The 25,004-nt window shown below is 59.2% G+C and overlaps 2 protein-coding genes across 2 annotated transcripts; both read right to left on the bottom strand.

Moving 5' to 3' along the window:
- Positions 1-24: 24 nt before the first annotated feature.
- Positions 25-2,399, bottom strand: LOC144249950 (elongin-A-like). Its single transcript, XM_077792187.1, has 4 exons — positions 1,694-2,399; positions 1,293-1,394; positions 366-1,205; positions 25-116 (listed from the first exon to the last, which is right to left on the bottom strand). Exons 1-4 carry the CDS (start codon positions 2,397-2,399, stop codon positions 25-27), a joined length of 1,740 nt encoding a protein of 579 aa, XP_077648313.1.
- A 2,234-nt stretch (positions 2,400-4,633) lies between these two features.
- LOC144249949 (elongin-A-like) lies at positions 4,634-7,011 on the bottom strand. Its single transcript, XM_077792186.1, has 4 exons — positions 6,306-7,011; positions 5,905-6,006; positions 4,978-5,817; positions 4,634-4,725 (listed from the first exon to the last, which is right to left on the bottom strand). The coding sequence occupies exons 1-4, from the start codon at positions 7,009-7,011 to the stop codon at positions 4,634-4,636; spliced, it is 1,740 nt and encodes a 579-aa protein (XP_077648312.1).
- Between the last annotated feature and the right edge of the window lie 17,993 nt (positions 7,012-25,004).

Below are 25,004 nucleotides of genomic sequence, written 5' to 3'. Positions count from 1 at the left end.
AAATGTCCAAGGCAAGGGCTGAGTTCATCTTCGGGAGATGACTCTCCTGTAGTCCTTAAGGGTCTTGGCCAAGAGTGGGGGGATGTCCTTAGCCTTGGCTTTTCTGGTGTTGGCCACTGGTGCCCCGCGGTGAGCTCTGACAGGGTTCCAAGAGGCCTCTGCTGCGGTCTCACTTGTAGCATCCAAGCTGCTGCCTCTGATGCCTCTGCAGCTGCTGCTGCTGCTGCTGCTGCTGCTGCTGCTGCTGCTGGTGCTGGAGGGCGTGTCTCTGCCTCCCCTGGGGTCCTGGGCTGGTTGGAAGTTGGGTCTTCCTGAGGCGGCCGCTGCTAGTGTCCCAAACTGGCCGTGCCTCCTTGGAACCTCACCGGGTGACTTGAAATAGACCATCTTGGTTTGTCGGCCTCGGGGCTCTTGAGGATGTCTGGATCGTATTTGGGAGGTGAGTGCTCGCAGTCGCTGCTCTCGGGCGTCCTGAAGCCGCAGGTACATCTCCCTCCAGGACTCGTTCTCCTTAGGCGTTTCTCCCTTAAATTCTTGGCCACAGTGCAGTCTCCAGAGCCCATCTGACTCTTCCGCGGTCCCTTGGTGGCATCTCTCCGCGTGGTACAGCTGCTCGGGTGTGCAATTGTCCAGAGCAGACCCGAAAGGAGAATGCGGGAGCGCCCTCTCTTCCCACAGGGAATCCTGGTCTGCAACTCCCTGGCTGCCCCGTGGGAGCCAGGTCGTGTGGGCGAGATGGTCACGTTTGCCACCAGAGAACACGGGTGTCCTGGAATTAGTTCGCATTCCAGCGAAGCCAGCTTCTTCCTCTTTCTGAGGTGAAGAGAGCGCTGTTGCATGGGGTGCAAAGAAGCTCATCGGCGCATCATCATCCTCATCAGGAGGGGGACTGGGTGGGTCCCACAGGCTGGGGGACGGCGTGCCAGGCAGCACCGCAGCGGCTTCTCGGGAGACCCCTTCCATCCTGGCCCCACCGCCTTGGCCTTGGGCAGGCTGCGGCCCCGCCGACTGCTTTGCAGTCACCAGAGGAGGAAAGTTCTCCGCCGAGTCCAGGTGTTGGCTCGACCTCTTGGAAGCTTCTGCTTTCCGTGCCTTGGCCGAAGTCTTCGCCTTTTTCTTCTTCTTCCCAGGCCGCTCATCATACGTGAGGTACGCCTCGAAAGACATGGTGGGCGCCTCCGAGAACTCCTCCTCTGGCTGTCCGTCTGTGGGGGGTGGGGGGTGAGGAAACAAAACGGAAACAAAAATTAAAAAACAAACAAACCGAAAACGGAAAGGGTATCAGCACCAACCACAGTGAAAGCAAGAATCAGCAGCCCGCAGCCCGCAGCCCGCAGCCCGCAGGCGCTCTGCCTGTTCTTCAGCAGCCGAGCCGGGCTTGGGGGGCTCACTTTCTGGGTAGAGGATGGATGGTACTGGATTCACCGGGGAAGGGATGCCTCCCCTGCCCCTCCCCTCCCCGCACCCAACCACCCAACCACCCAACCACCCGGACTGCTGTCTTGGATGGATGGTTCTCTCCCTTCTAGGGCTCCTTCTGTCACTGGGAGAGAAGAATTGACTGCAAGGATCCACATTTTAGCTCCTCTCGACCTCCCTCCCTCCGTCCCTCCTGCCAGGTCCCACGCTGTCTGGGGGCTCCATGAGCTCCTTCTCCTTTCCTGTCCAAATGAGAAGATGGATTCCATCTTACCGTTGGGATCCTCGAGTTGGTCATCGGTCTCTCTTGCTCTGGGCAGCAGGTCGTGTTTCCCCCGGGGCCCATGCAGGGCACTTGCTCGCGGGAGTCCCGTGGTGGCCTGAAAAGGACCATCCCGGCCTTCGACAGGCACGCGGCCACGAGCGGAGGGCTCCGTGTCCTCCGGGGAAGCGGAGTGGTCCCCGCACATCGGATGAGGACCGGTAGGCCCCCCGGAGGCCCGAGCAGGGCAGCCATCCCAAGAGCGCCAGGGTGCAGGCAACGCTGCCAGCCGGGGGCGCTTCTTGCTCCCGTCTTCTCTCCTCTCACGCCTGGGAGACCTCTCCAGGTCTCTGTGCTTTTTGGGTCCGTGCCCGGTCCGGCGGGATGGACTGCCGAGTTTTCTCGAGTTTTCTCGGGAGCCCGTGTCCGTGATTTCCTTTGCCAGTTGGGAGTCGTGCGGACCACGCCCGGGGTCGGCCTCCAGAAGAGCCAGCTTCTTCCACCGGGCCGCCAAGTCCCTGGCCGGGCCGCCAAGGAGCTCGTGGTGGCGCAAGCTCTTGACCATCTTTCTGACACCTGTCTCCTGCAGGATGTGTGCGGTGAGGGGCAAGGCGGAGAGCTGCTGCAAGTATTTCTGGAGCTTGTCAGGGCGGGTCCTGGTGGCCAGGCGCCCCTGCAGCTTGCGAACGGCTCGCAGCAGCACCTCCTCGGACGCCATCTCGGGTGGCCGGCTCGGCCTCGGCCCTGGACTCGGTCCGCTGTCGCTCTGCCGGGGTATCGGGGCCCTGGCAACGGCTGGCCGCTTGTTCCGGGCGCGCTGGTGCTGCCCCGAGCGCCGCTGGGCGGGTGTGCTTCTGGTCCTCAGGGCGCCGGGCCTCAGCTGGAAGCACCTGTGCCTGGCGCTGTCCCAGAAGGAATGAGGCTGCAGAGGCAGGCCGACCTGGGCTTTATAGAGCCCCTGGCTCCGCCCCCCTGCCCGAGTGTGCGCCACGCCCCGCCCTCAAGGACCCCGCCCACCTGTCTCTTTCCAGGAGCACCCGCTAGCTCAGCTCCCATCCACTTCTGCGCCCGCCACCCATGCACTGGATTGGGTGGGCAGAACCTGGGTCCAATCAGGAGCGGCCACCCCGGCTAGAGCCTGGGTCTCGGTACCACCCGACTCGCGGACTAGTCTTCTCCCTCTTGGGCGCACGGGGAGACTGAATTTCAGGGACACGCCCTTCTGTGGCCCTGGGTCCCAGGACAGCGATTTGCCAGGGAAACCGGAACTGACTCTGAGGAGTCTAGGTCCTGTTGGGAGCCCAGGAATGGAGGCCCGGAGAGCCAAGAGGATTGGGGAAGCTTAGCTCCACAGGGCGAGGGTGATTCCTTGGCAGGAACCTCCAAAGGAAGTCTGGCGGGGGTTCCGTGGAATGAACTTGTGGCCATTGGCTCCAAAGGCCTGACTATCAGCCCGAGGGGGCGAGTTTGAAGAGCCCCAAGGCACCAGGCGGCCCGTGGGATACAAAAACCCATTTCTGAACGGTATTCAGCGCTTCTGGTGGTTTGGTTGGTTCCTTTGGGGGGATCCAACGAAGGGGTACTGGACCGGTGAGCGACCCCCGCCCACTCCCGCCCCCCACCTGAAGGCCCCTTTTGGCTTCTATTGAGAGGCAGGGTCTCGGTGAGCGGATGAGAGCCTGGCTTTGCCAGAGGCTGGCCTGGATCTCGCCCTGCTCCTGCTTCAGCCTCCCGAGCTGTTGGGATTATAGGCGGGAGCCGCTGGATCTTTCCCTTGACAACTCAGTACTTTGCACAGCCTCCATCCTTCTCCTTTCCAGACACAGAGATATCTCTCCGAAACATCTTCTTTCTTGATTGCCTTATGTTTTGCCATCCATTTGAGACTGGTCGGGGGGAGTGTGTTTGTGTGTGTGGCCCTGTGTGTGTGTGTGTGTGGGGGGCTCCTGCACGCGTGCGGGCACACACACACACACACACACACACACAAGGAAAGCATGCATTCTTATTTGTCAGGGTCCTGTGGTTTATCCCAGGACCCTTATTGGATCCGTGTTCCCGCCGTTTTTCCATGGGCTTGGGGGAGTGTTTCTGGGTTGTCAGATCTGTTCTCTTGGTCTGTTTCTCTGTTTCTGATGCCAATGCCAGCGGTTATTCTTGAGGGAGTTGGGTTGGTGGGTGTGGTTTTCTTTGTTTCTGGATTAGATAACCGGACATTGTACTGAGGGGGGCGGGGGCTTTCAACCCCTGAGGCATATTATATTAGCAGGTTTTTTTTTTTTTTTTTTTTTGTACTTTACTTTGAGACAGGGTCTCACCGAGTTGCTCTGTCCTCGCTAAGTGGCTGAGGCTGGCTCTGAACTCTCTGCGCGCCTTTGTGAGCCTCCTGAACCGTTGGCGTCACTGGCGCGCATCACCGCCATTGGCTCGTCCTCATTTCTTCTTCTTCTTCTTGTTGTACTTTTCATTTCGGTCTCTCGTTTGCCTTTGGTTGTTGCTGCTGTTTCCCCTTGTACTGGGTGTTGAACAGAAGGGTGCTTTACCACCCTCCCCTCCCCAAAACTTGCTCTTTATTTATTTATTTTGGTATTGTTGTTGTTGTTTGTTTGTTTGTTTGTTTGTTTGTTTGTTTTCACAGTTAGTCAGATTCACCAGTCCTTGAACTAGTGGCTCCTGGGGCCATGTGTAAGAAAGCCCGCTGTCCTTCCCAAATAGACAACTGAGAGCTTTGACGGGCCTTTATTAGTCTAAAATTCAATCAGGGGGATTTCTACATGAAAACAACATCAGGGCTTAGGAGGGGCTCAGGTGACAAGAAAGGAAACAAAGGCAGTGAACTGGCATCGAGCTCTCCCGCGAGGGACACGCGCAAAGCACAGGGCAGAGAGTCCACGTTTGGCAGAGATCGAAGCCTCCTTTGGAAATCGCAAATGTCCAAGGCAAGGGCTGAGTTCATCTTCGGGAGATGACTCTCCTGTAGTCCTTAAGGGTCTTGGCCAAGAGTGGGGGGATGTCCTTAGCCTTGGCTTTTCTGGTGTTGGCCACTGGTGCCCCGCGGTGAGCTCTGACAGGGTTCCAAGAGGCCTCTGCTGCGGTCTCACTTGTAGCATCCAAGCTGCTGCCTCTGATGCCTCTGCAGCTGCTGCTGCTGCTGCTGCTGCTGCTGCTGCTGCTGCTGCTGGTGCTGGAGGGCGTGTCTCTGCCTCCCCTGGGGTCCTGGGCTGGTTGGAAGTTGGGTCTTCCTGAGGCGGCCGCTGCTAGTGTCCCAAACTGGCCGTGCCTCCTTGGAACCTCACCGGGTGACTTGAAATAGACCATCTTGGTTTGTCGGCCTCGGGGCTCTTGAGGATGTCTGGATCGTATTTGGGAGGTGAGTGCTCGCAGTCGCTGCTCTCGGGCGTCCTGAAGCCGCAGGTACATCTCCCTCCAGGACTCGTTCTCCTTAGGCGTTTCTCCCTTAAATTCTTGGCCACAGTGCAGTCTCCAGAGCCCATCTGACTCTTCCGCGGTCCCTTGGTGGCATCTCTCCGCGTGGTACAGCTGCTCGGGTGTGCAATTGTCCAGAGCAGACCCGAAAGGAGAATGCGGGAGCGCCCTCTCTTCCCACAGGGAATCCTGGTCTGCAACTCCCTGGCTGCCCCGTGGGAGCCAGGTCGTGTGGGCGAGATGGTCACGTTTGCCACCAGAGAACACGGGTGTCCTGGAATTAGTTCGCATTCCAGCGAAGCCAGCTTCTTCCTCTTTCTGAGGTGAAGAGAGCGCTGTTGCATGGGGTGCAAAGAAGCTCATCGGCGCATCATCATCCTCATCAGGAGGGGGACTGGGTGGGTCCCACAGGCTGGGGGACGGCGTGCCAGGCAGCACCGCAGCGGCTTCTCGGGAGACCCCTTCCATCCTGGCCCCACCGCCTTGGCCTTGGGCAGGCTGCGGCCCCGCCGACTGCTTTGCAGTCACCAGAGGAGGAAAGTTCTCCGCCGAGTCCAGGTGTTGGCTCGACCTCTTGGAAGCTTCTGCTTTCCGTGCCTTGGCCGAAGTCTTCGCCTTTTTCTTCTTCTTCCCAGGCCGCTCATCATACGTGAGGTACGCCTCGAAAGACATGGTGGGCGCCTCCGAGAACTCCTCCTCTGGCTGTCCGTCTGTGGGGGGTGGGGGGTGAGGAAACAAAACGGAAACAAAAATTAAAAAACAAACAAACCGAAAACGGAAAGGGTATCAGCACCAACCACAGTGAAAGCAAGAATCAGCAGCCCGCAGCCCGCAGCCCGCAGCCCGCAGGCGCTCTGCCTGTTCTTCAGCAGCCGAGCCGGGCTTGGGGGGCTCACTTTCTGGGTAGAGGATGGATGGTACTGGATTCACCGGGGAAGGGATGCCTCCCCTGCCCCTCCCCTCCCCGCACCCAACCACCCAACCACCCAACCACCCGGACTGCTGTCTTGGATGGATGGTTCTCTCCCTTCTAGGGCTCCTTCTGTCACTGGGAGAGAAGAATTGACTGCAAGGATCCACATTTTAGCTCCTCTCGACCTCCCTCCCTCCGTCCCTCCTGCCAGGTCCCACGCTGTCTGGGGGCTCCATGAGCTCCTTCTCCTTTCCTGTCCAAATGAGAAGATGGATTCCATCTTACCGTTGGGATCCTCGAGTTGGTCATCGGTCTCTCTTGCTCTGGGCAGCAGGTCGTGTTTCCCCCGGGGCCCATGCAGGGCACTTGCTCGCGGGAGTCCCGTGGTGGCCTGAAAAGGACCATCCCGGCCTTCGACAGGCACGCGGCCACGAGCGGAGGGCTCCGTGTCCTCCGGGGAAGCGGAGTGGTCCCCGCACATCGGATGAGGACCGGTAGGCCCCCCGGAGGCCCGAGCAGGGCAGCCATCCCAAGAGCGCCAGGGTGCAGGCAACGCTGCCAGCCGGGGGCGCTTCTTGCTCCCGTCTTCTCTCCTCTCACGCCTGGGAGACCTCTCCAGGTCTCTGTGCTTTTTGGGTCCGTGCCCGGTCCGGCGGGATGGACTGCCGAGTTTTCTCGAGTTTTCTCGGGAGCCCGTGTCCGTGATTTCCTTTGCCAGTTGGGAGTCGTGCGGACCACGCCCGGGGTCGGCCTCCAGAAGAGCCAGCTTCTTCCACCGGGCCGCCAAGTCCCTGGCCGGGCCGCCAAGGAGCTCGTGGTGGCGCAAGCTCTTGACCATCTTTCTGACACCTGTCTCCTGCAGGATGTGTGCGGTGAGGGGCAAGGCGGAGAGCTGCTGCAAGTATTTCTGGAGCTTGTCAGGGCGGGTCCTGGTGGCCAGGCGCCCCTGCAGCTTGCGAACGGCTCGCAGCAGCACCTCCTCGGACGCCATCTCGGGTGGCCGGCTCGGCCTCGGCCCTGGACTCGGTCCGCTGTCGCTCTGCCGGGGTATCGGGGCCCTGGCAACGGCTGGCCGCTTGTTCCGGGCGCGCTGGTGCTGCCCCGAGCGCCGCTGGGCGGGTGTGCTTCTGGTCCTCAGGGCGCCGGGCCTCAGCTGGAAGCACCTGTGCCTGGCGCTGTCCCAGAAGGAATGAGGCTGCAGAGGCAGGCCGACCTGGGCTTTATAGAGCCCCTGGCTCCGCCCCCCTGCCCGAGTGTGCGCCACGCCCCGCCCTCAAGGACCCCGCCCACCTGTCTCTTTCCAGGAGCACCCGCTAGCTCAGCTCCCATCCACTTCTGCGCCCGCCACCCATGCACTGGATTGGGTGGGCAGAACCTGGGTCCAATCAGGAGCGGCCACCCCGGCTAGAGCCTGGGTCTCGGTACCACCCGACTCGCGGACTAGTCTTCTCCCTCTTGGGCGCACGGGGAGACTGAATTTCAGGGACACGCCCTTCTGTGGCCCTGGGTCCCAGGACAGCGATTTGCCAGGGAAACCGGAACTGACTCTGAGGAGTCTAGGTCCTGTTGGGAGCCCAGGAATGGAGGCCCGGAGAGCCAAGAGGATTGGGGAAGCTTAGCTCCACAGGGCGAGGGTGATTCCTTGGCAGGAACCTCCAAAGGAAGTCTGGCGGGGGTTCCGTGGAATGAACTTGTGGCCATTGGCTCCAAAGGCCTGACTATCAGCCCGAGGGGGCGAGTTTGAAGAGCCCCAAGGCACCAGGCGGCCCGTGGGATACAAAAACCCATTTCTGAACGGTATTCAGCGCTTCTGGTGGTTTGGTTGGTTCCTTTGGGGGGATCCAACGAAGGGGTACTGGACCGGTGAGCGACCCCCGCCCACTCCCGCCCCCCACCTGAAGGCCCCTTTTGGCTTCTATTGAGAGGCAGGGTCTCGGTGAGCGGATGAGAGCCTGGCTTTGCCAGAGGCTGGCCTGGATCTCGCCCTGCTCCTGCTTCAGCCTCCCGAGCTGTTGGGATTATAGGCGGGAGCCGCTGGATCTTTCCCTTGACAACTCAGTACTTTGCACAGCCTCCATCCTTCTCCTTTCCAGACACAGAGATATCTCTCCGAAACATCTTCTTTCTTGATTGCCTTATGTTTTGCCATCCATTTGAGACTGGTCGGGGGGAGTGTGTTTGTGTGTGTGGCCCTGTGTGTGTGTGTGTGTGGGGGGCTCCTGCACGCGTGCGGGCACACACACACACACACACACACACAAGGAAAGCATGCATTCTTATTTGTCAGGGTCCTGTGGTTTATCCCAGGACCCTTATTGGATCCGTGTTCCCGCCGTTTTTCCATGGGCTTGGGGGAGTGTTTCTGGGTTGTCAGATCTGTTCTCTTGGTCTGTTTCTCTGTTTCTGATGCCAATGCCAGCGGTTATTCTTGAGGGAGTTGGGTTGGTGGGTGTGGTTTTCTTTGTTTCTGGATTAGATAACCGGACATTGTACTGAGGGGGGCGGGGGCTTTCAACCCCTGAGGCATATTATATTAGCAGGTTTTTTTTTTTTTTTTTTTTTTTTTTGTACTTTACTTTGAGACAGGGTCTCACCGAGTTGCTCTGTCCTCGCTAAGTGGCTGAGGCTGGCTCTGAACTCTCTGCGCGCCTTTGTGAGCCTCCTGAACCGTTGGCGTCACTGGCGCGCATCACCGCCATTGGCTCGTCCTCATTTCTTCTTCTTCTTCTTGTTGTACTTTTCATTTCGGTCTCTCGTTTGCCTTTGGTTGTTGCTGCTGTTTCCCCTTGTACTGGGTGTTGAACAGAAGGGTGCTTTACCACCCTCCCCTCCCCAAAACTTGCTCTTTATTTATTTATTTTGGTATTGTTGTTGTTGTTTGTTTGTTTGTTTGTTTGTTTGTTTGTTTTCACAGTTAGTCAGATTCACCAGTCCTTGAACTAGTGGCTCCTGGGGCCATGTGTAAGAAAGCCCGCTGTCCTTCCCAAATAGACAACTGAGAGCTTTGACGGGCCTTTATTAGTCTAAAATTCAATCAGGGGGATTTCTACATGAAAACAACATCAGGGCTTAGGAGGGGCTCAGGTGACAAGAAAGGAAACAAAGGCAGTGAACTGGCATCGAGCTCTCCCGCGAGGGACACGCGCAAAGCACAGGGCAGAGAGTCCACGTTTGGCAGAGATCGAAGCCTCCTTTGGAAATCGCAAATGTCCAAGGCAAGGGCTGAGTTCATCTTCGGGAGATGACTCTCCTGTAGTCCTTAAGGGTCTTGGCCAAGAGTGGGGGGATGTCCTTAGCCTTGGCTTTTCTGGTGTTGGCCACTGGTGCCCCGCGGTGAGCTCTGACAGGGTTCCAAGAGGCCTCTGCTGCGGTCTCACTTGTAGCATCCAAGCTGCTGCCTCTGATGCCTCTGCAGCTGCTGCTGCTGCTGCTGCTGCTGCTGCTGCTGCTGCTGCTGCTGGTGCTGGAGGGCGTGTCTCTGCCTCCCCTGGGGTCCTGGGCTGGTTGGAAGTTGGGTCTTCCTGAGGCGGCCGCTGCTAGTGTCCCAAACTGGCCGTGCCTCCTTGGAACCTCACCGGGTGACTTGAAATAGACCATCTTGGTTTGTCGGCCTCGGGGCTCTTGAGGATGTCTGGATCGTATTTGGGAGGTGAGTGCTCGCAGTCGCTGCTCTCGGGCGTCCTGAAGCCGCAGGTACATCTCCCTCCAGGACTCGTTCTCCTTAGGCGTTTCTCCCTTAAATTCTTGGCCACAGTGCAGTCTCCAGAGCCCATCTGACTCTTCCGCGGTCCCTTGGTGGCATCTCTCCGCGTGGTACAGCTGCTCGGGTGTGCAATTGTCCAGAGCAGACCCGAAAGGAGAATGCGGGAGCGCCCTCTCTTCCCACAGGGAATCCTGGTCTGCAACTCCCTGGCTGCCCCGTGGGAGCCAGGTCGTGTGGGCGAGATGGTCACGTTTGCCACCAGAGAACACGGGTGTCCTGGAATTAGTTCGCATTCCAGCGAAGCCAGCTTCTTCCTCTTTCTGAGGTGAAGAGAGCGCTGTTGCATGGGGTGCAAAGAAGCTCATCGGCGCATCATCATCCTCATCAGGAGGGGGACTGGGTGGGTCCCACAGGCTGGGGGACGGCGTGCCAGGCAGCACCGCAGCGGCTTCTCGGGAGACCCCTTCCATCCTGGCCCCACCGCCTTGGCCTTGGGCAGGCTGCGGCCCCGCCGACTGCTTTGCAGTCACCAGAGGAGGAAAGTTCTCCGCCGAGTCCAGGTGTTGGCTCGACCTCTTGGAAGCTTCTGCTTTCCGTGCCTTGGCCGAAGTCTTCGCCTTTTTCTTCTTCTTCCCAGGCCGCTCATCATACGTGAGGTACGCCTCGAAAGACATGGTGGGCGCCTCCGAGAACTCCTCCTCTGGCTGTCCGTCTGTGGGGGGTGGGGGGTGAGGAAACAAAACGGAAACAAAAATTAAAAAACAAACAAACCGAAAACGGAAAGGGTATCAGCACCAACCACAGTGAAAGCAAGAATCAGCAGCCCGCAGCCCGCAGCCCGCAGCCCGCAGGCGCTCTGCCTGTTCTTCAGCAGCCGAGCCGGGCTTGGGGGGCTCACTTTCTGGGTAGAGGATGGATGGTACTGGATTCACCGGGGAAGGGATGCCTCCCCTGCCCCTCCCCTCCCCGCACCCAACCACCCAACCACCCAACCACCCGGACTGCTGTCTTGGATGGATGGTTCTCTCCCTTCTAGGGCTCCTTCTGTCACTGGGAGAGAAGAATTGACTGCAAGGATCCACATTTTAGCTCCTCTCGACCTCCCTCCCTCCGTCCCTCCTGCCAGGTCCCACGCTGTCTGGGGGCTCCATGAGCTCCTTCTCCTTTCCTGTCCAAATGAGAAGATGGATTCCATCTTACCGTTGGGATCCTCGAGTTGGTCATCGGTCTCTCTTGCTCTGGGCAGCAGGTCGTGTTTCCCCCGGGGCCCATGCAGGGCACTTGCTCGCGGGAGTCCCGTGGTGGCCTGAAAAGGACCATCCCGGCCTTCGACAGGCACGCGGCCACGAGCGGAGGGCTCCGTGTCCTCCGGGGAAGCGGAGTGGTCCCCGCACATCGGATGAGGACCGGTAGGCCCCCCGGAGGCCCGAGCAGGGCAGCCATCCCAAGAGCGCCAGGGTGCAGGCAACGCTGCCAGCCGGGGGCGCTTCTTGCTCCCGTCTTCTCTCCTCTCACGCCTGGGAGACCTCTCCAGGTCTCTGTGCTTTTTGGGTCCGTGCCCGGTCCGGCGGGATGGACTGCCGAGTTTTCTCGAGTTTTCTCGGGAGCCCGTGTCCGTGATTTCCTTTGCCAGTTGGGAGTCGTGCGGACCACGCCCGGGGTCGGCCTCCAGAAGAGCCAGCTTCTTCCACCGGGCCGCCAAGTCCCTGGCCGGGCCGCCAAGGAGCTCGTGGTGGCGCAAGCTCTTGACCATCTTTCTGACACCTGTCTCCTGCAGGATGTGTGCGGTGAGGGGCAAGGCGGAGAGCTGCTGCAAGTATTTCTGGAGCTTGTCAGGGCGGGTCCTGGTGGCCAGGCGCCCCTGCAGCTTGCGAACGGCTCGCAGCAGCACCTCCTCGGACGCCATCTCCGGGTGGCCGGCTCGGCCTCGGCCCTGGACTCGGTCCGCTGTCGCTCTGCCGGGTATCGGGGCCCTGCAACGGCTGGCCGCTTGTTCCGGGCGCGCTGGTGCTGCCCCGAGCGCCGCTGGGCGGGTGTGCTTCTGGTCCTCAGGGCGCCGGGCCTCAGCTGGAAGCACCTGTGCCTGGCGCTGTCCCAGAAGGAATGAGGCTGCAGAGGCAGGCCGACCTGGGCTTTATAGAGCCCCTGGCTCCGCCCCCCTGCCCGAGTGTGCGCCCCGCCCCGCCCTCAAGGACCCCGCCCACCTGTCTCTTTCCAGGAGCACCCGCTAGCTCAGCTCCCATCCACTTCTGCGCCCGCCACCCATGCACTGGATTGGGTGGGCAGAACCTTGGGTCCAATCAGGAGCGGCCACCCCGGCTAGAGCCTGGGTCTCGGTACCACCCGACTCGCGGACTAGTCTTCTCCCTCTTGGGCGCACGGGGAGACTGAATTTCAGGGACACGCCCTTCTGTGGCCCTGGGTCCCAGGACAGCGATTTGCCAGGGAAACCGGAACTGACTCTGAGGAGTCTAGGTCCTGTTGGGAGCCCAGGAATGGAGGCCGGAGAGCCAAGAGGATTGGGGAAGCTTAGCTCCACAGGGCGAGGGTGATTCCTTGGCAGGAACCTCCAAAGGAAGTCTGGCGGGGGTTCCGTGGAATGAACTTGTGGCCATTGGCTCCAAAGGCCTGACTATCAGCCCGAGGGGGCGAGTTTGAAGAGCCCCAAGGCACCAGGCGGCCCGTGGGATACAAAAACCCATTTCTGAACGGTATTCAGCGCTTCTGGTGGTTTGGTTGGTTCCTTTGGGGGGATCCAACGAAGGGGTACTGGACCGGTGAGCGACCCCCGCCCACTCCCGCCCCCCACCTGAAGGCCCCTTTTGGCTTCTATTGAGAGGCAGGGTCTCGGTGAGCGGATGAGAGCCTGGCTTTGCCAGAGGCTGGCCTGGATCTCGCCCTGCTCCTGCTTCAGCCTCCCGAGCTGTTGGGATTATAGGCGGGAGCCGCTGGATCTTTCCCTTGACAACTCAGTACTTTGCACAGCCTCCATCCTTCTCCTTTCCAGACACAGAGATATCTCTCCGAAACATCTTCTTTCTTGATTGCCTTATGTTTTGCCATCCATTGAGACTGGTCGGGGGGAGTGTGTTTGTGTGTGTGGCCCTGTGTGTGTGTGTGTGTGGGGGGCTCCTGCACGCGTGCGGGCACACACACACACACACACACACACAAGGAAAGCATGCATTCTTATTTGTCAGGGTCCTGTGGTTTATCCCAGGACCCTTATTGGATCCGTGTTCCCGCCGTTTTTCCATGGGCTTGGGGAGTGTTTCTGGGTTGTCAGATCTGTTCTCTTGGTCTGTTTCTCTGTTTCTGATGCCAATGCCAGCGGTTATTCTTGAGGGAGTTGGGTTGGTGGGTGTGGTTTTCTTTGTTTCTGGATTAGATAACCGGACATTGTACTGAGGGGGGCGGGGCTTTCAACCCCTGAGGCATATTATATTAGCAGGTTTTTTTTTTTTTTTTGTACTTTACTTTGAGACAGGGTCTCACCGAGTTGCTCTGTCCTCGCTAAGTGGCTGAGGCTGGCTCTGAACTCCTCTGCGCGCCTTTGTGAGCCTCCTGAACCGTTGGCGTCACTGGCGCGCATCACCGCCATTGGCTCGTCCTCATTTCTTCTTCTTCTTCTTGTTGTACTTTTCATTTCGGTCTCTCGTTTGCCTTTGGTTGTTGCTGCTGTTTCCCCTTGTACTGGGTGTTGAACAGAAGGGTGCTTTACCACCCTCCCCTCCCCAAAACTTGCTCTTTATTTATTTATTTTGGTATTGTTGTTGTTGTTTGTTTGTTTGTTTGTTTGTTTGTTTGTTTTCACAGTTAGTCAGATTCACCAGTCCTTGAACTAGTGGCTCCTGGGGCCATGTGTAAGAAAGCCCGCTGTCCTTCCCAAATAGACAACTGAGAGCTTTGACGGGCCTTTATTAGTCTAAAATTCAATCAGGGGGATTTCTACATGAAAACAACATCAGGGCTTAGGAGGGGCTCAGGTGACAAGAAAGGAAACAAAGGCAGTGAACTGGCATCGAGCTCTCCCGCGAGGGACACGCGCAAAGCACAGGGCAGAGAGTCCACGTTTGGCAGAGATCGAAGCTCCTTTGGAAATCGCAAATGTCCAAGGCAAGGGCTGAGTTCATCTTCGGGAGATGACTCTCCTGTAGTCCTTAAGGGTCTTGGCCAAGAGTGGGGGGATGTCCTTAGCCTTGGCTTTTCTGGTGTTGGCCACTGGTGCCCCGCGGTGAGCTCTGACAGGGTTCCAAGAGGCCTCTGCTGCGGTCTCACTTGTAGCATCCAAGCTGCTGCCTCTGATGCCTCTGCAGCTGCTGCTGCTGCTGCTGCTGCTGCTGCTGCTGCTGCTGCTGCTGGTGCTGGAGGGCGTGTCTCTGCCTCCCCTGGGGTCCTGGGCTGGTTGGAAGTTGGGTCTTCCTGAGGCGGCCGCTGCTAGTGTCCCAAACTGGCCGTGCCTCCTTGGAACCTCACCGGGTGACTTGAAATAGACCATCTTGGTTGTCGGCCTCGGGGCTCTTGAGGATGTCTGGATCGTATTTGGGAGGTGAGTGCTCGCAGTCGCTGCTCTCGGGCGTCCTGAAGCCGCAGGTACATCTCCCTCCAGGAACTCGTTCTCCTTAGGCGTTTCTCCCTTAAATTCTTGGCCACAGTGCAGTCTCCAGAGCCCATCTGACTCTTCCGCGGTCCCTTGGTGGCATCTCTCCGCGTGGTACAGCTGCTCGGGTGTGCAATTGTCCAGAGCAGGACCCGAAAGGAGAATGCGGGAGCGCCCTCTCTTCCCACAGGGAATCCTGGTCTGCAACTCCCTGGCTGCCCGTGGGAGCCAGGTCGTGTGGGCGAGATGGTCACGTTTGCCACCAGAGAACACGGGTGTCCTGGAATTAGTTCGCATTCCAGCGAAGCCAGCTTCTTCCTCTTTCTGAGGTGAAGAGAGCGCTGTTGCATGGGGTGCAAAGAAGCTCATCGGCGCATCATCATCCTCATCAGGAGGGGGACTGGGTGGGTCCCACAGGCTGGGGGACGGCGTGCCAGGCAGCACCGCAGCGGCTTCTCGGGAGACCCCTTCCATCCTGGCCCCACCGCCTTGGCCTTGGGCAGGCTGCGGCCCTGCCGACTGCTTTGCAGTCACCAGAGGAGGAAAGTTCTCCGCCGAGTCCAGGTGTTGGCTCGACCTCTTGGAAGCTTCTGCTTTCCGTGCCTTGGCCGAAGTCTTCGCCTTTTTCTTCTTCTTCCCAGGCCGCTCATCATACGTGAGGTACGCCTCGAAAGACATGGTGGGCGCCTCCGAGAACTCCTCCTCTGGCTGTCCGTCTGTGGGGGGTGGGGGGTGAGGAAACAAAACGGAAACAAAAATTAAAAAACAAACAAACCGAAAACGGAAAGGGTATCAGCACCAACCACAGTGAAAGCAAGAATCAGCAGCCCGCAGCCCGCAGCCCGCAGCCCGCAGGCGCTCTGCCTGTTCTTCAGCAGCCGAGCCGGGCTTGGGGGGCTCACTTTCTGGTAGAGGATGGATGGTACTGGATTCACCGGGGAAGGGATGCCTCCCCTGCCCTCCCCTCCCCGCACCCAACCACCCAACCACCCAACCACCCGGACTGCTGTCTTGGATGGATGGTTCTCTCCCTTCTAGGGCTCCTTCTGTCACTGGGAGAGAAGAATTGACTGCAAGGATCCACATTTTAGCTCCTCTCGACCTCCCTCCCTCCGTCCCTCCTGCCAGGTCCCACGCTGTCTGGGGGCTCCATGAGCTCCTTCTCCTTTCCTGTCCAAATGAGAAGATGGATTCCATCTTACCGTTGGGATCCTCGAGTTGGTCATCGGTCTCTCTTGCTCTGGGCAGCAGGTCGTGTTTCCCCCGGGGCCCATGCAGGGCACTTGCTCGCGGGAGTCCCGTGGTGGCCTGAAAAGGACCATCCCGGCCTTCGACAGGCACGCGGCCACGAGCGGAGGGCTCCGTGTCCTCCGGGGAAGCGGAGTGGTCCCCGCACATCGGATGAGGACCGGTAGGCCCCCCGGAGGCCCGAGCAGGGCAGCCATCCCAAGAGCGCCAGGGTGCAGGCAACGCTGCCAGCCGGGGGCGCTTCTTGCTCCCGTCTTCTCTCCTCTCACGCCTGGGAGACCTCTCCAGGTCTCTGTGCTTTTTGGGTCCGTGCCCGGTCCGGCGGGATGGACTGCCGAGTTTTCTCGAGTTTTCTCGGGAGCCCGTGTCCGTGATTTCCTTTGCCAGTTGGGAGTCGTGCGGACCACGCCCGGGGTCGGCCTCCAGAAGAGCCAGCTTCTTCCACCGGGCCGCCAAGTCCCTGGCCGGGCCGCCAAGGAGCTCGTGGTGGCGCAAGCTCTTGACCATCTTTCTGACACCTGTCTCCTGCAGGATGTGTGCGGTGAGGGGCAAGGCGGAGAGCTGCTGCAAGTATTTCTGGAGCTTGTCAGGGCGGGTCCTGGTGGCCAGGCGCCCCTGCAGCTTGCGAACGGCTCGCAGCAGCACCTCCTCGGACGCCATCTCGGGTGGCCGGCTCGGCCTCGGCCCTGGACTCGGTCCGCTGTCGCTCTGCCGGGGTATCGGGGCCCTGGCAACGGCTGGCCGCTTGTTCCGGGCGCGCTGGTGCTGCCCCGAGCGCCGCTGGGCGGGTGTGCTTCTGGTCCTCAGGGCGCCGGGCCTCAGCTGGAAGCACCTGTGCCTGGCGCTGTCCCAGAAGGAATGAGGCTGCAGAGGCAGGCCGACCTGGGCTTTATAGAGCCCCTGGCTCCGCCCCCCTGCCCGAGTGTGCGCCACGCCCCGCCCTCAAGGACCCCGCCCACCTGTCTCTTTCCAGGAGCACCCGCTAGCTCAGCTCCCATCCACTTCTGCGCCCGCCACCCATGCACTGGATTGGGTGGGCAGAACCTGGGTCCAATCAGGAGCGGCCACCCCGGCTAGAGCCTGGGTCTCGGTACCACCCGACTCGCGGACTAGTCTTCTCCCTCTTGGGCGCACGGGGAGACTGAATTTCAGGGACACGCCCTTCTGTGGCCCTGGGTCCCAGGACAGCGATTTGCCAGGGAAACCGGAACTGACTCTGAGGAGTCTAGGTCCTGTTGGGAGCCCAGGAATGGAGGCCCGGAGAGCCAAGAGGATTGGGGAAGCTTAGCTCCCACAGGGCGAGGGTGATTCCTTGGCAGGAACCTCCAAAGGAAGTCTGGCGGGGGTTCCGTGGAATGAACTTGTGGCCATTGGCTCCAAAGGCCTGACTATCAGCCCGAGGGGGCGAGTTTGAAGAGCCCCAAGGCACCAGGCGGCCCGTGGGATACAAAAACCCATTTCTGAACGGTATTCAGCGCTTCTGGTGGTTTGGTTGGTTCCTTTGGGGGGATCCAACGAAGGGGTACTGGACCGGTGAGCGACCCCCGCCCACTCCCGCCCCCCACCTGAAGGCCCCTTTTGGCTTCTATTGAGAGGCAGGGTCTCGGTGAGCGGATGAGAGCCTGGCTTTGCCAGAGGCTGGCCTGGATCTCGCCCTGCTCCTGCTTCAGCCTCCCGAGCTGTTGGGATTATAGGCGGGAGCCGCTGGATCTTTCCCTTGACAACTCAGTACTTTGCACAGCCTCCATCCTTCTCCTTTCCAGACACAGAGATATCTCTCCGAAACATCTTCTTTCTTGATTGCCTTATGTTTTGCCATCCATTTGAGACTGGTCGGGGGGAGTGTGTTTGTGTGTGTGGCCCTGTGTGTGTGTGTGTGTGGGGGGCTCCTGCACGCGTGCGGGCACACACACACACACACACACACACACAAGGAAAGCATGCATTCTTATTTGTCAGGGTCCTGTGGTTTATCCCAGGACCCTTATTGGATCCGTGTTCCCGCCGTTTTTCCATGGGCTTGGGGGAGTGTTTCTGGGTTGTCAGATCTGTTCTCTTGGTCTGTTTCTCTGTTTCTGATGCCAATGCCAGCGGTTATTCTTGAGGGAGTTGGGTTGGTGGGTGTGGTTTTCTTTGTTTCTGGATTAGATAACCGGACATTGTACTGAGGGGGGCGGGGGCTTTCAACCCCTGAGGCATATTATATTAGCAGGTTTTTTTTTTTTTTTTTTTTTTTTGTACTTTACTTTGAGACAGGGTCTCACCGAGTTGCTCTGTCCTCGCTAAGTGGCTGAGGCTGGCTCTGAACTCTCTGCGCGCCTTTGTGAGCCTCCTGAACCGTTGGCGTCACTGGCTCGCATCACCGCCATTGGCTCGTCCTCATTTCTTCTTCTTCTTCTTGTTGTACTTTTCATTTCGGTCTCTCGTTTGCCTTTGGTTGTTGCTGCTGTTTCCCCTTGTACTGGGTGTTGAACAGAAGGGTGCTTTACCACCCTCCCCTCCCCAAAACTTGCTCTTTATTTATTTATTTTGGTATTGTTGTTGTTGTTTGTTTGTTTGTTTGTTTGTTTGTTTGTTTTCACAGTTAGTCAGATTCACCAGTCCTTGAACTAGTGGCTCCTGGGGCCATGTGTAAGAAAGCCCGCTGTCCTTCCCAAATAGACAACTGAGAGCTTTGACGGGCCTTTATTAGTCTAAAATTCAATCAGGGGGATTTCTACATGAAAACAACATCAGGGCTTAGGAGGGGCTCAGGTGACAAGAAAGGAAACAAAGGCAGTGAACTGGCATCGAGCTCTCCCGCGAGGGACACGCGCAAAGCACAGGGCAGAGAGTCCACGTTTGGCAGAGATCGAAGCCTCCTTTGGAAATCGCAAATGTCCAAGGCAAGGGCTGAGTTCATCTTCGGGAGATGACTCTCCTGTAGTCCTTAAGGGTCTTGGCCAAGAGTGGGGGGATGTCCTTAGCCTTGGCTTTTCTGGTGTTGGCCACTGGTGCCCCGCGGTGAGCTCTGACAGGGTTCCAAGAGGCCTCTGCTGCGGTCTCACTTGTAGCATCCAAGCTGCTGCCTCTGATGCCTCTGCAGCTGCTGCTGCTGCTGCTGCTGCTGCTGCTGCTGCTGCTGCTGCTGGTGCTGGAGGGCGTGTCTCTGCCTCCCCTGGGGTCCTGGGCTGGTTGGAAGTTGGGTCTTCCTGAGGCGGCCGCTGCTAGTGTCCCAAACTGGCCGTGCCTCCTTGGAACCTCACCGGGTGACTTGAAATAGACCATCTTGGTTTGTCGGCCTCGGGGCTCTTGAGGATGTCTGGATCGTATTTGGGAGGTGAGTGCTCGCAGTCGCTGCTCTCGGGCGTCCTGAAGCCGCAGGTACATCTCCCTCCAGGACTCGTTCTCCTTAGGCGTTTCTCCCTTAAATTCTTGGCCACAGTGCAGTCTCCAGAGCCCATCTGACTCTTCCGCGGTCCCTTGGTGGCATCTCTCCGCGTGGTACAGCTGCTCGGGTGTGCAATTGTCCAGAGCAGACCCGAAAGGAGAATGCGGGAGCGCCCTCTCTTCCCACAGGGAATCCTGGTCTGCAACTCCCTGGCTGCCCCGTGGGAGCCAGGTCGTGTGGGCGAGATGGTCACGTTTGCCACCAGAGAACACGGGTGTCCTGGAATTAGTTCGCATTCCAGCGAAGCCAGCTTCTTCCTCTTTCTGAGGTGAAGAGAGCGCTGTTGCATGGGGTGCAAAGAAGCTCATCGGCGCATCATCATCCTCATCAGGAGGGGGACTGGGTGGGTCCCACAGGCTGGGGGACGGCGTGCCAGGCAGCACCGCAGCGGCTTCTCGGGAGACCCCTTCCATCCTGGCCCCACCGCCTTGGCCTTGGGCAGGCTGCGGCCCCGCCGACTGCTTTGCAGTCACCAGAGGAGGAAAGTTCTCTCACCAGAGGAGGAAAGGTTCTCCGCCGAGTCAGGTGTTGGCTCGACCTCTTGGAAGCTTTCTGCTTCCCGTGCCTTGGCCGAAGTCTTCGCCTTTTTCTTCTTCTCCCAGGCCGCTCATCATACGTGAGGTACGCCTCGAAAGACATGGTGGGCGCCTCCGAGAACTCCTCCTCTGGCTGTCCGTCTGTGGGGGGTGGGGGGTGAGGAAACAAAACGGAAACAAAAATTAAAAAACAAACAAACCGAAACGGAAAGGGTATCAGCACCAACCACAGTGAAAGCAAGAATCAGCAGCCCGCAGCCCGCAGCCCGCAGCCCGCAGGCGCTCTGCCTGTTCTTCAGCAGCCGAGCCGGCTTGGGGGGCTCACTTTCTGGGTAGAGGATGGATGGTACTGGATTCACCGGGGAAGGGATGCCTCCCCTGCCCCTCCCCTCCCCGCACCCAACCACCCAACCACCCAACCACCCGGACTGCTGTCTTGGATGGATGGTTCTCTCCCTTCTAGGGCTCCTCTGTCACTGGGAGAGAAGAATTGACTGCAAGGATCCACATTTTAGCTCCTCTCGACCTCCCTCCCTCCGTCCCTCCTGCCAGGTCCCACGCTGTCTGGGGGCTCCATGAGCTCCTTCTCTTCCTGTCCAAATGAGAAGATGGATTCCATCTTACCGTTGGGATCCTCGAGTTGGTCATCGGTCTCTCTTGCTCTGGGCAGCAGGTCGTGTTTCCCCGGGGCCCATGCAGGGCACTTGCTCGCGGGAGTCCGTGGTGGCCCTGAAAGGACCATCCCGGCCTTCGACAGGCACGCGGCCACGAGCGGAGGGCTCCGGTCCTCCGGGGAAGCGGAGTGGTCCCCGCACATCGGATGAGGACCGGTAGGCCCCCCGGAGGCCCGAGCAGGGCAGCCATCCCAAGAGCGCCAGGGTGCAGGCAACGCTGCCAGCCGGGGGCGCTTCTTGCTCCCGTCTTCTCTCCTCTCACGCCTGGGAGACCTCTCCAGGTCTCTGTGCTTTTTGGGTCGTGCCCGGTCCGCGGGATGGACTGCCGAGTTTTCTCGAGTTTTCTCGGGAGCCCGTGTCCGTGATTTCTTTGCCAGTTGGGAGTCGTGCGGACCACGCCCGGGGTCGGCCTCCAGAAGAGCCAGCTTCTTCCACCGGGCCGCCAAGTCCCTGGCCGGGCGCCAAGGAGCTCGTGGTGGCGCAAGCTCTTGACCATCTTTCTGACACCTGTCTCCTGCAGGATGTGTGCGGTGAGGGGCAAGGCGGAGAGCTGCTGCAAGTATTTCTGGAGCTTGTCAGGGCGGGTCCTGGTGGCCAGGCGCCCCTGCAGCTTGCGAACGGCTCGCAGCAGCACCTCCTCGGACGCCATCTCGGGTGGCCGGCTCGGCCTCGGCCTGGACTCGGTCCGCTGTCGCTCTGCCGGGGTATCGGGGCCCTGGCAACGGCTGGCCGCTTGTTCCGGGCGCGCTGGTGCTGGCCCGAGCGCCGCTGGGCGGGGTGTGCTTCTGGTCCTCAGGGCGCCGGGCCTCAGCTGGAAGCACCTGTGCCTGGCGCTGTCCCAGAAGGAATGAGGCTGCAGAGGCAGGCCGACCTGGGCTTTATAGAGCCCTGGCTCCGCCCCCCTGCCCGAGTGTGCGCCCCGCCCCGCCCTCAAGGACCCCGCCCACCTGTCTCTTTCCAGGAGCACCCGCTAGCTCAGCTCCCATCCACTTCTGCGCCCGCCACCCATGGCACTGGATTGGGTGGGCAGAACCTGGGTCCAATCAGGAGCGGCCACCCCGGCTAGAGCCTGGGTCTCGGTACCACCCGACTCGCGGACTAGTCTTCTCCTCTTGGGCGCACGGGGAGACTGAATTTCAGGACACGCCTTCTGTGGCCCTGGGTCCCAGGACAGCGATTTGCCAGGGAAACCGGAACTGACTCTGAGGAGTCTAGGTCCTGTTGGGAGCCCAGGAATGGAGGCCCGGAGAGCCAAGAGGATTGGGGGAAGCTTAGCTCCACAGGGCGAGGGTGATTCCTTGGCAGGAACCTCCAAAGGAAGTCTGGCGGGGGTTCCGTGGAATGAACTTGTGGCCATTGGCTCCAAAGGCCTGACTATCAGCCCGAGGGGGCGAGTTTGAAGAGCCCAAGGCACCAGGCGGCCCGTGGGATACAAAAACCCATTTCTGAACGGTATTCAGCGCTTCTGGTGGTTTGGTTGGTTCCTTTGGGGGATCCAACGAAGGGGTACTGGACCGGTGAGCGACCCCCGCCCACTCCCGCCCCCCACCTGAAGGCCCCTTTTGGCTTCTATTGAGAGGCAGGGTCTCGGTGAGCGGATGAGAGCCTGGCTTTGCCAGAGGCTGGCCTGGATCTCGCCCTGCTCCTGCTTCAGCCTCCCGAGCTGTTGGGATTATAGGCGGGAGCCGCTGGATCTTTCCCTTGACAACTCAGTACTTTGCACAGCCTCCATCCTTCTCCTTTCCAGACACAGAGATATCTCTCCGAAACATCTTCTTTCTTGATTGCCTTATGTTTTGCCATCCATTTGAGACTGGTCGGGGGGAGTGTGTTTGTGTGTGTGGCCCTGTGTGTGTGTGTGTGTGGGGGGCTCCTGCACGCGTGCGGGCACACACACACACACACACACACACACAAGGAAAGCATGCATTCTTATTTGTCAGGGTCCTGTGGTTTATCCCAGGACCCTTATTGGATCCGTGTTCCCGCCGTTTTTCCATGGGCTTGGGGGAGTGTTTCTGGGTTGTCAGATCTGTTCTCTTGTCTGTTTCTCTGTTTCTGATGCCAATGCCAGCGGTTATTCTTGAGGGAGTTGGGTTGGTGGGTGTGGTTTTCTTTGTTTCTGGATTAGATAACCGGACATTGTACTGAGGGGGGCGGGGGCTTTCAACCCCTGAGGCATATTATATTAGCAGGTTTTTTTTTTTTTTTTTTTTTGTACTTTACTTTGAGACAGGGTCTCACCGAGTTGCTCTGTCCTCGCTAAGTGGCTGAGGCTGGCTCTGAACTCTCTGCGCGCCTTTGTGAGCCTCCTGAACCGTTGGCGTCACTGGCGCGCATCACCGCCATTGGCTCGTCCTCATTTCTTCTTCTTCTTCTTGTTGTACTTTCATTTCGGTCTCTCGTTTGCCTTTGGTTGTTGCTGCTGTTTCCCCTTGTACTGGGTGTTGAACAGAAGGGTGCTTTACCACCCTCCCCTCCCAAAACTTGCTCTTTATTTATTTATTTTGGTATTGTTGTTGTTGTTGTTTGTTTGTTTGTTTGTTTGTTTGTTTTCACAGTTAGTCAGATTCACCAGTCCTTGAACTAGTGGCTCCTGGGGCCATGTGTAAGAAAGCCCGCTGTCCTTCCCAAATAGACAACTGAGAGCTTTGACGGGCCTTTATTAGTCTAAAATTCAATCAGGGGATTTCTACATGAAAACAACATCAGGGCTTAGGAGGGGCTCAGGTGACAAGAAAGGAAACAAAGGCAGTGAACTGGCATCGAGCTCTCCCGCGAGGGACACGCGCAAAGCACAGGGCAGAGAGTCCACGTTTGGCAGAGATCGAAGCCTCCTTTGGAAATCGCAAATGTCCAAGGCAAGGGCTGAGTTCATCTTCGGGAGATGACTCTCCTGTAGTCCTTAAGGGTCTTGGCCAAGAGTGGGGGATGTCCTTAGCTTGGCTTTTCTGGTGTTGGCCACTGGTGCCCCGCGGTGAGCTCTGACAGGGTTCCAAGAGGCCTCTGCTGCGGTCTCACTTGTAGCATCCAAGCTGCTGCCTCTGATGCCTCTGCAGCTGCTGCTGCTGCTGCTGCTGCTGCTGCTGGTGCTGGAGGGCGTGTCTCTGCCTCCCCTGGGGTCCTGGGCTGGTTGGAAGTTGGGTCTTCCTGAGGCGGCCGCTGCTAGTGTCCCAAACTGGCCGTGCCTCCTTGGAACCTCACCGGGTGACTTGAAATAGACCATCTTGGTTTGTCGGCCTCGGGGCTCTTGAGGATGTCTGGATCGTATTTGGGAGGTGAGTGCTCGCAGTCGCTGCTCTCGGGCGTCCTGAAGCCGCAGGTACATCTCCCTCCAGGACTCGTTCTCCTTAGGCGTTTCTCCCTTAAATTCTTGGCCACAGTGCAGTCTCCAGAGCCATCTGACTCTTCCGCGGTCCCTTGGTGGCATCTCTCCGCGTGGTACAGCTGCTCGGGTGTGCAATTGTCCAGAGCAGACCCGAAAGGAGAATGCGGGAGCGCCCTCTCTTCCCACAGGGAATCCTGGTCTGCAACTCCCTGGCTGCCCCGTGGGAGCCAGGTCGTGTGGGCGAGATGGTCACGTTTGCCACCAGAGAACACGGGTGTCCTGGAATTAGTTCGCATTCCAGCGAAGCCAGCTTCTTCCTCTTTCTGAGGTGAAGAGAGCGCTGTTGCATGGGGTGCAAAGAAGCTCATCGGCGCATCATCATCCTCATCAGGAGGGGGACTGGGTGGGTCCCACAGGCTGGGGGACGGCGTGCCAGGCAGCACCGCAGCCGGCTTCTCGGGAGACCCCTTCCATCCTGGCCCCACCGCCTTGGCCTTGGGCAGGCTGCGGCCCCGCCGACTGCTTTGCAGTCACCAGAGGAGGAAAGTTCTCCGCCGAGTCCAGGTGTTGGCTCGACCTCTTGGAAGCTTCTGCTTTCCGTGCCTTGGCCGAAGTCTTCGCCTTTTTCTTCTTCTTCCCAGGCCGCTCATCATACGTGAGGTACGCCTCGAAAGACATGGTGGGCGCCTCCGAGAACTCCTCCTCTGGCTGTCCGTCTGTGGGGGGTGGGGGGTGAGGAAACAAAACGGAAACAAAAATTAAAAAACAAACAAACCGAAAACGGAAAGGGTATCAGCACCAACCACAGTGAAAGCAAGAATCAGCAGCCCGCAGCCCGCAGCCCGCAGCCCGCAGGCGCTCTGCCTGTTCTTCAGCAGCCGAGCCGGGCTTGGGGGGCTCACTTTCTGGGTAGAGGATGGATGGTACTGGATTCACCGGGGAAGGGATGCCTCCCCTGCCCCTCCCCTCCCCGCACCCAACCACCCAACCACCCAACCACCCGGACTGCTGTCTTGGATGGATGGTTCTCTCCCTTCTAGGGCTCCTTCTGTCACTGGGAGAGAAGAATTGACTGCAAGGATCCACATTTTAGCTCCTCTCGACCTCCCTCCCTCCGTCCCTCCTGCCAGGTCCCACGCTGTCTGGGGGCTCCATGAGCTCCTTCTCCTTTCCTGTCCAAATGAGAAGATGGATTCCATCTTACCGTTGGGATCCTCGAGTTGGTCATCGGTCTCTCTTGCTCTGGGCAGCAGGTCGTGTTTCCCCCGGGGCCCATGCAGGGCACTTGCTCGCGGGAGTCCCGTGGTGGCCTGAAAAGGACCATCCCGGCCTTCGACAGGCACGCGGCCACGAGCGGAGGGCTCCGTGTCCTCCGGGGAAGCGGAGTGGTCCCCGCACATCGGATGAGGACCGGTAGGCCCCCCGGAGGCCCGAGCAGGGCAGCCATCCCAAGAGCGCCAGGGTG

The sequence above is a fragment of the Urocitellus parryii genome, chromosome 13 (genome assembly GCF_045843805.1).
Source record: "Urocitellus parryii isolate mUroPar1 chromosome 13, mUroPar1.hap1, whole genome shotgun sequence".
Classification (NCBI taxonomy): Eukaryota; Metazoa; Chordata; class Mammalia; order Rodentia; family Sciuridae; genus Urocitellus; species Urocitellus parryii.
This window is presented reverse-complemented; position numbering and strand designations above follow the sequence as displayed.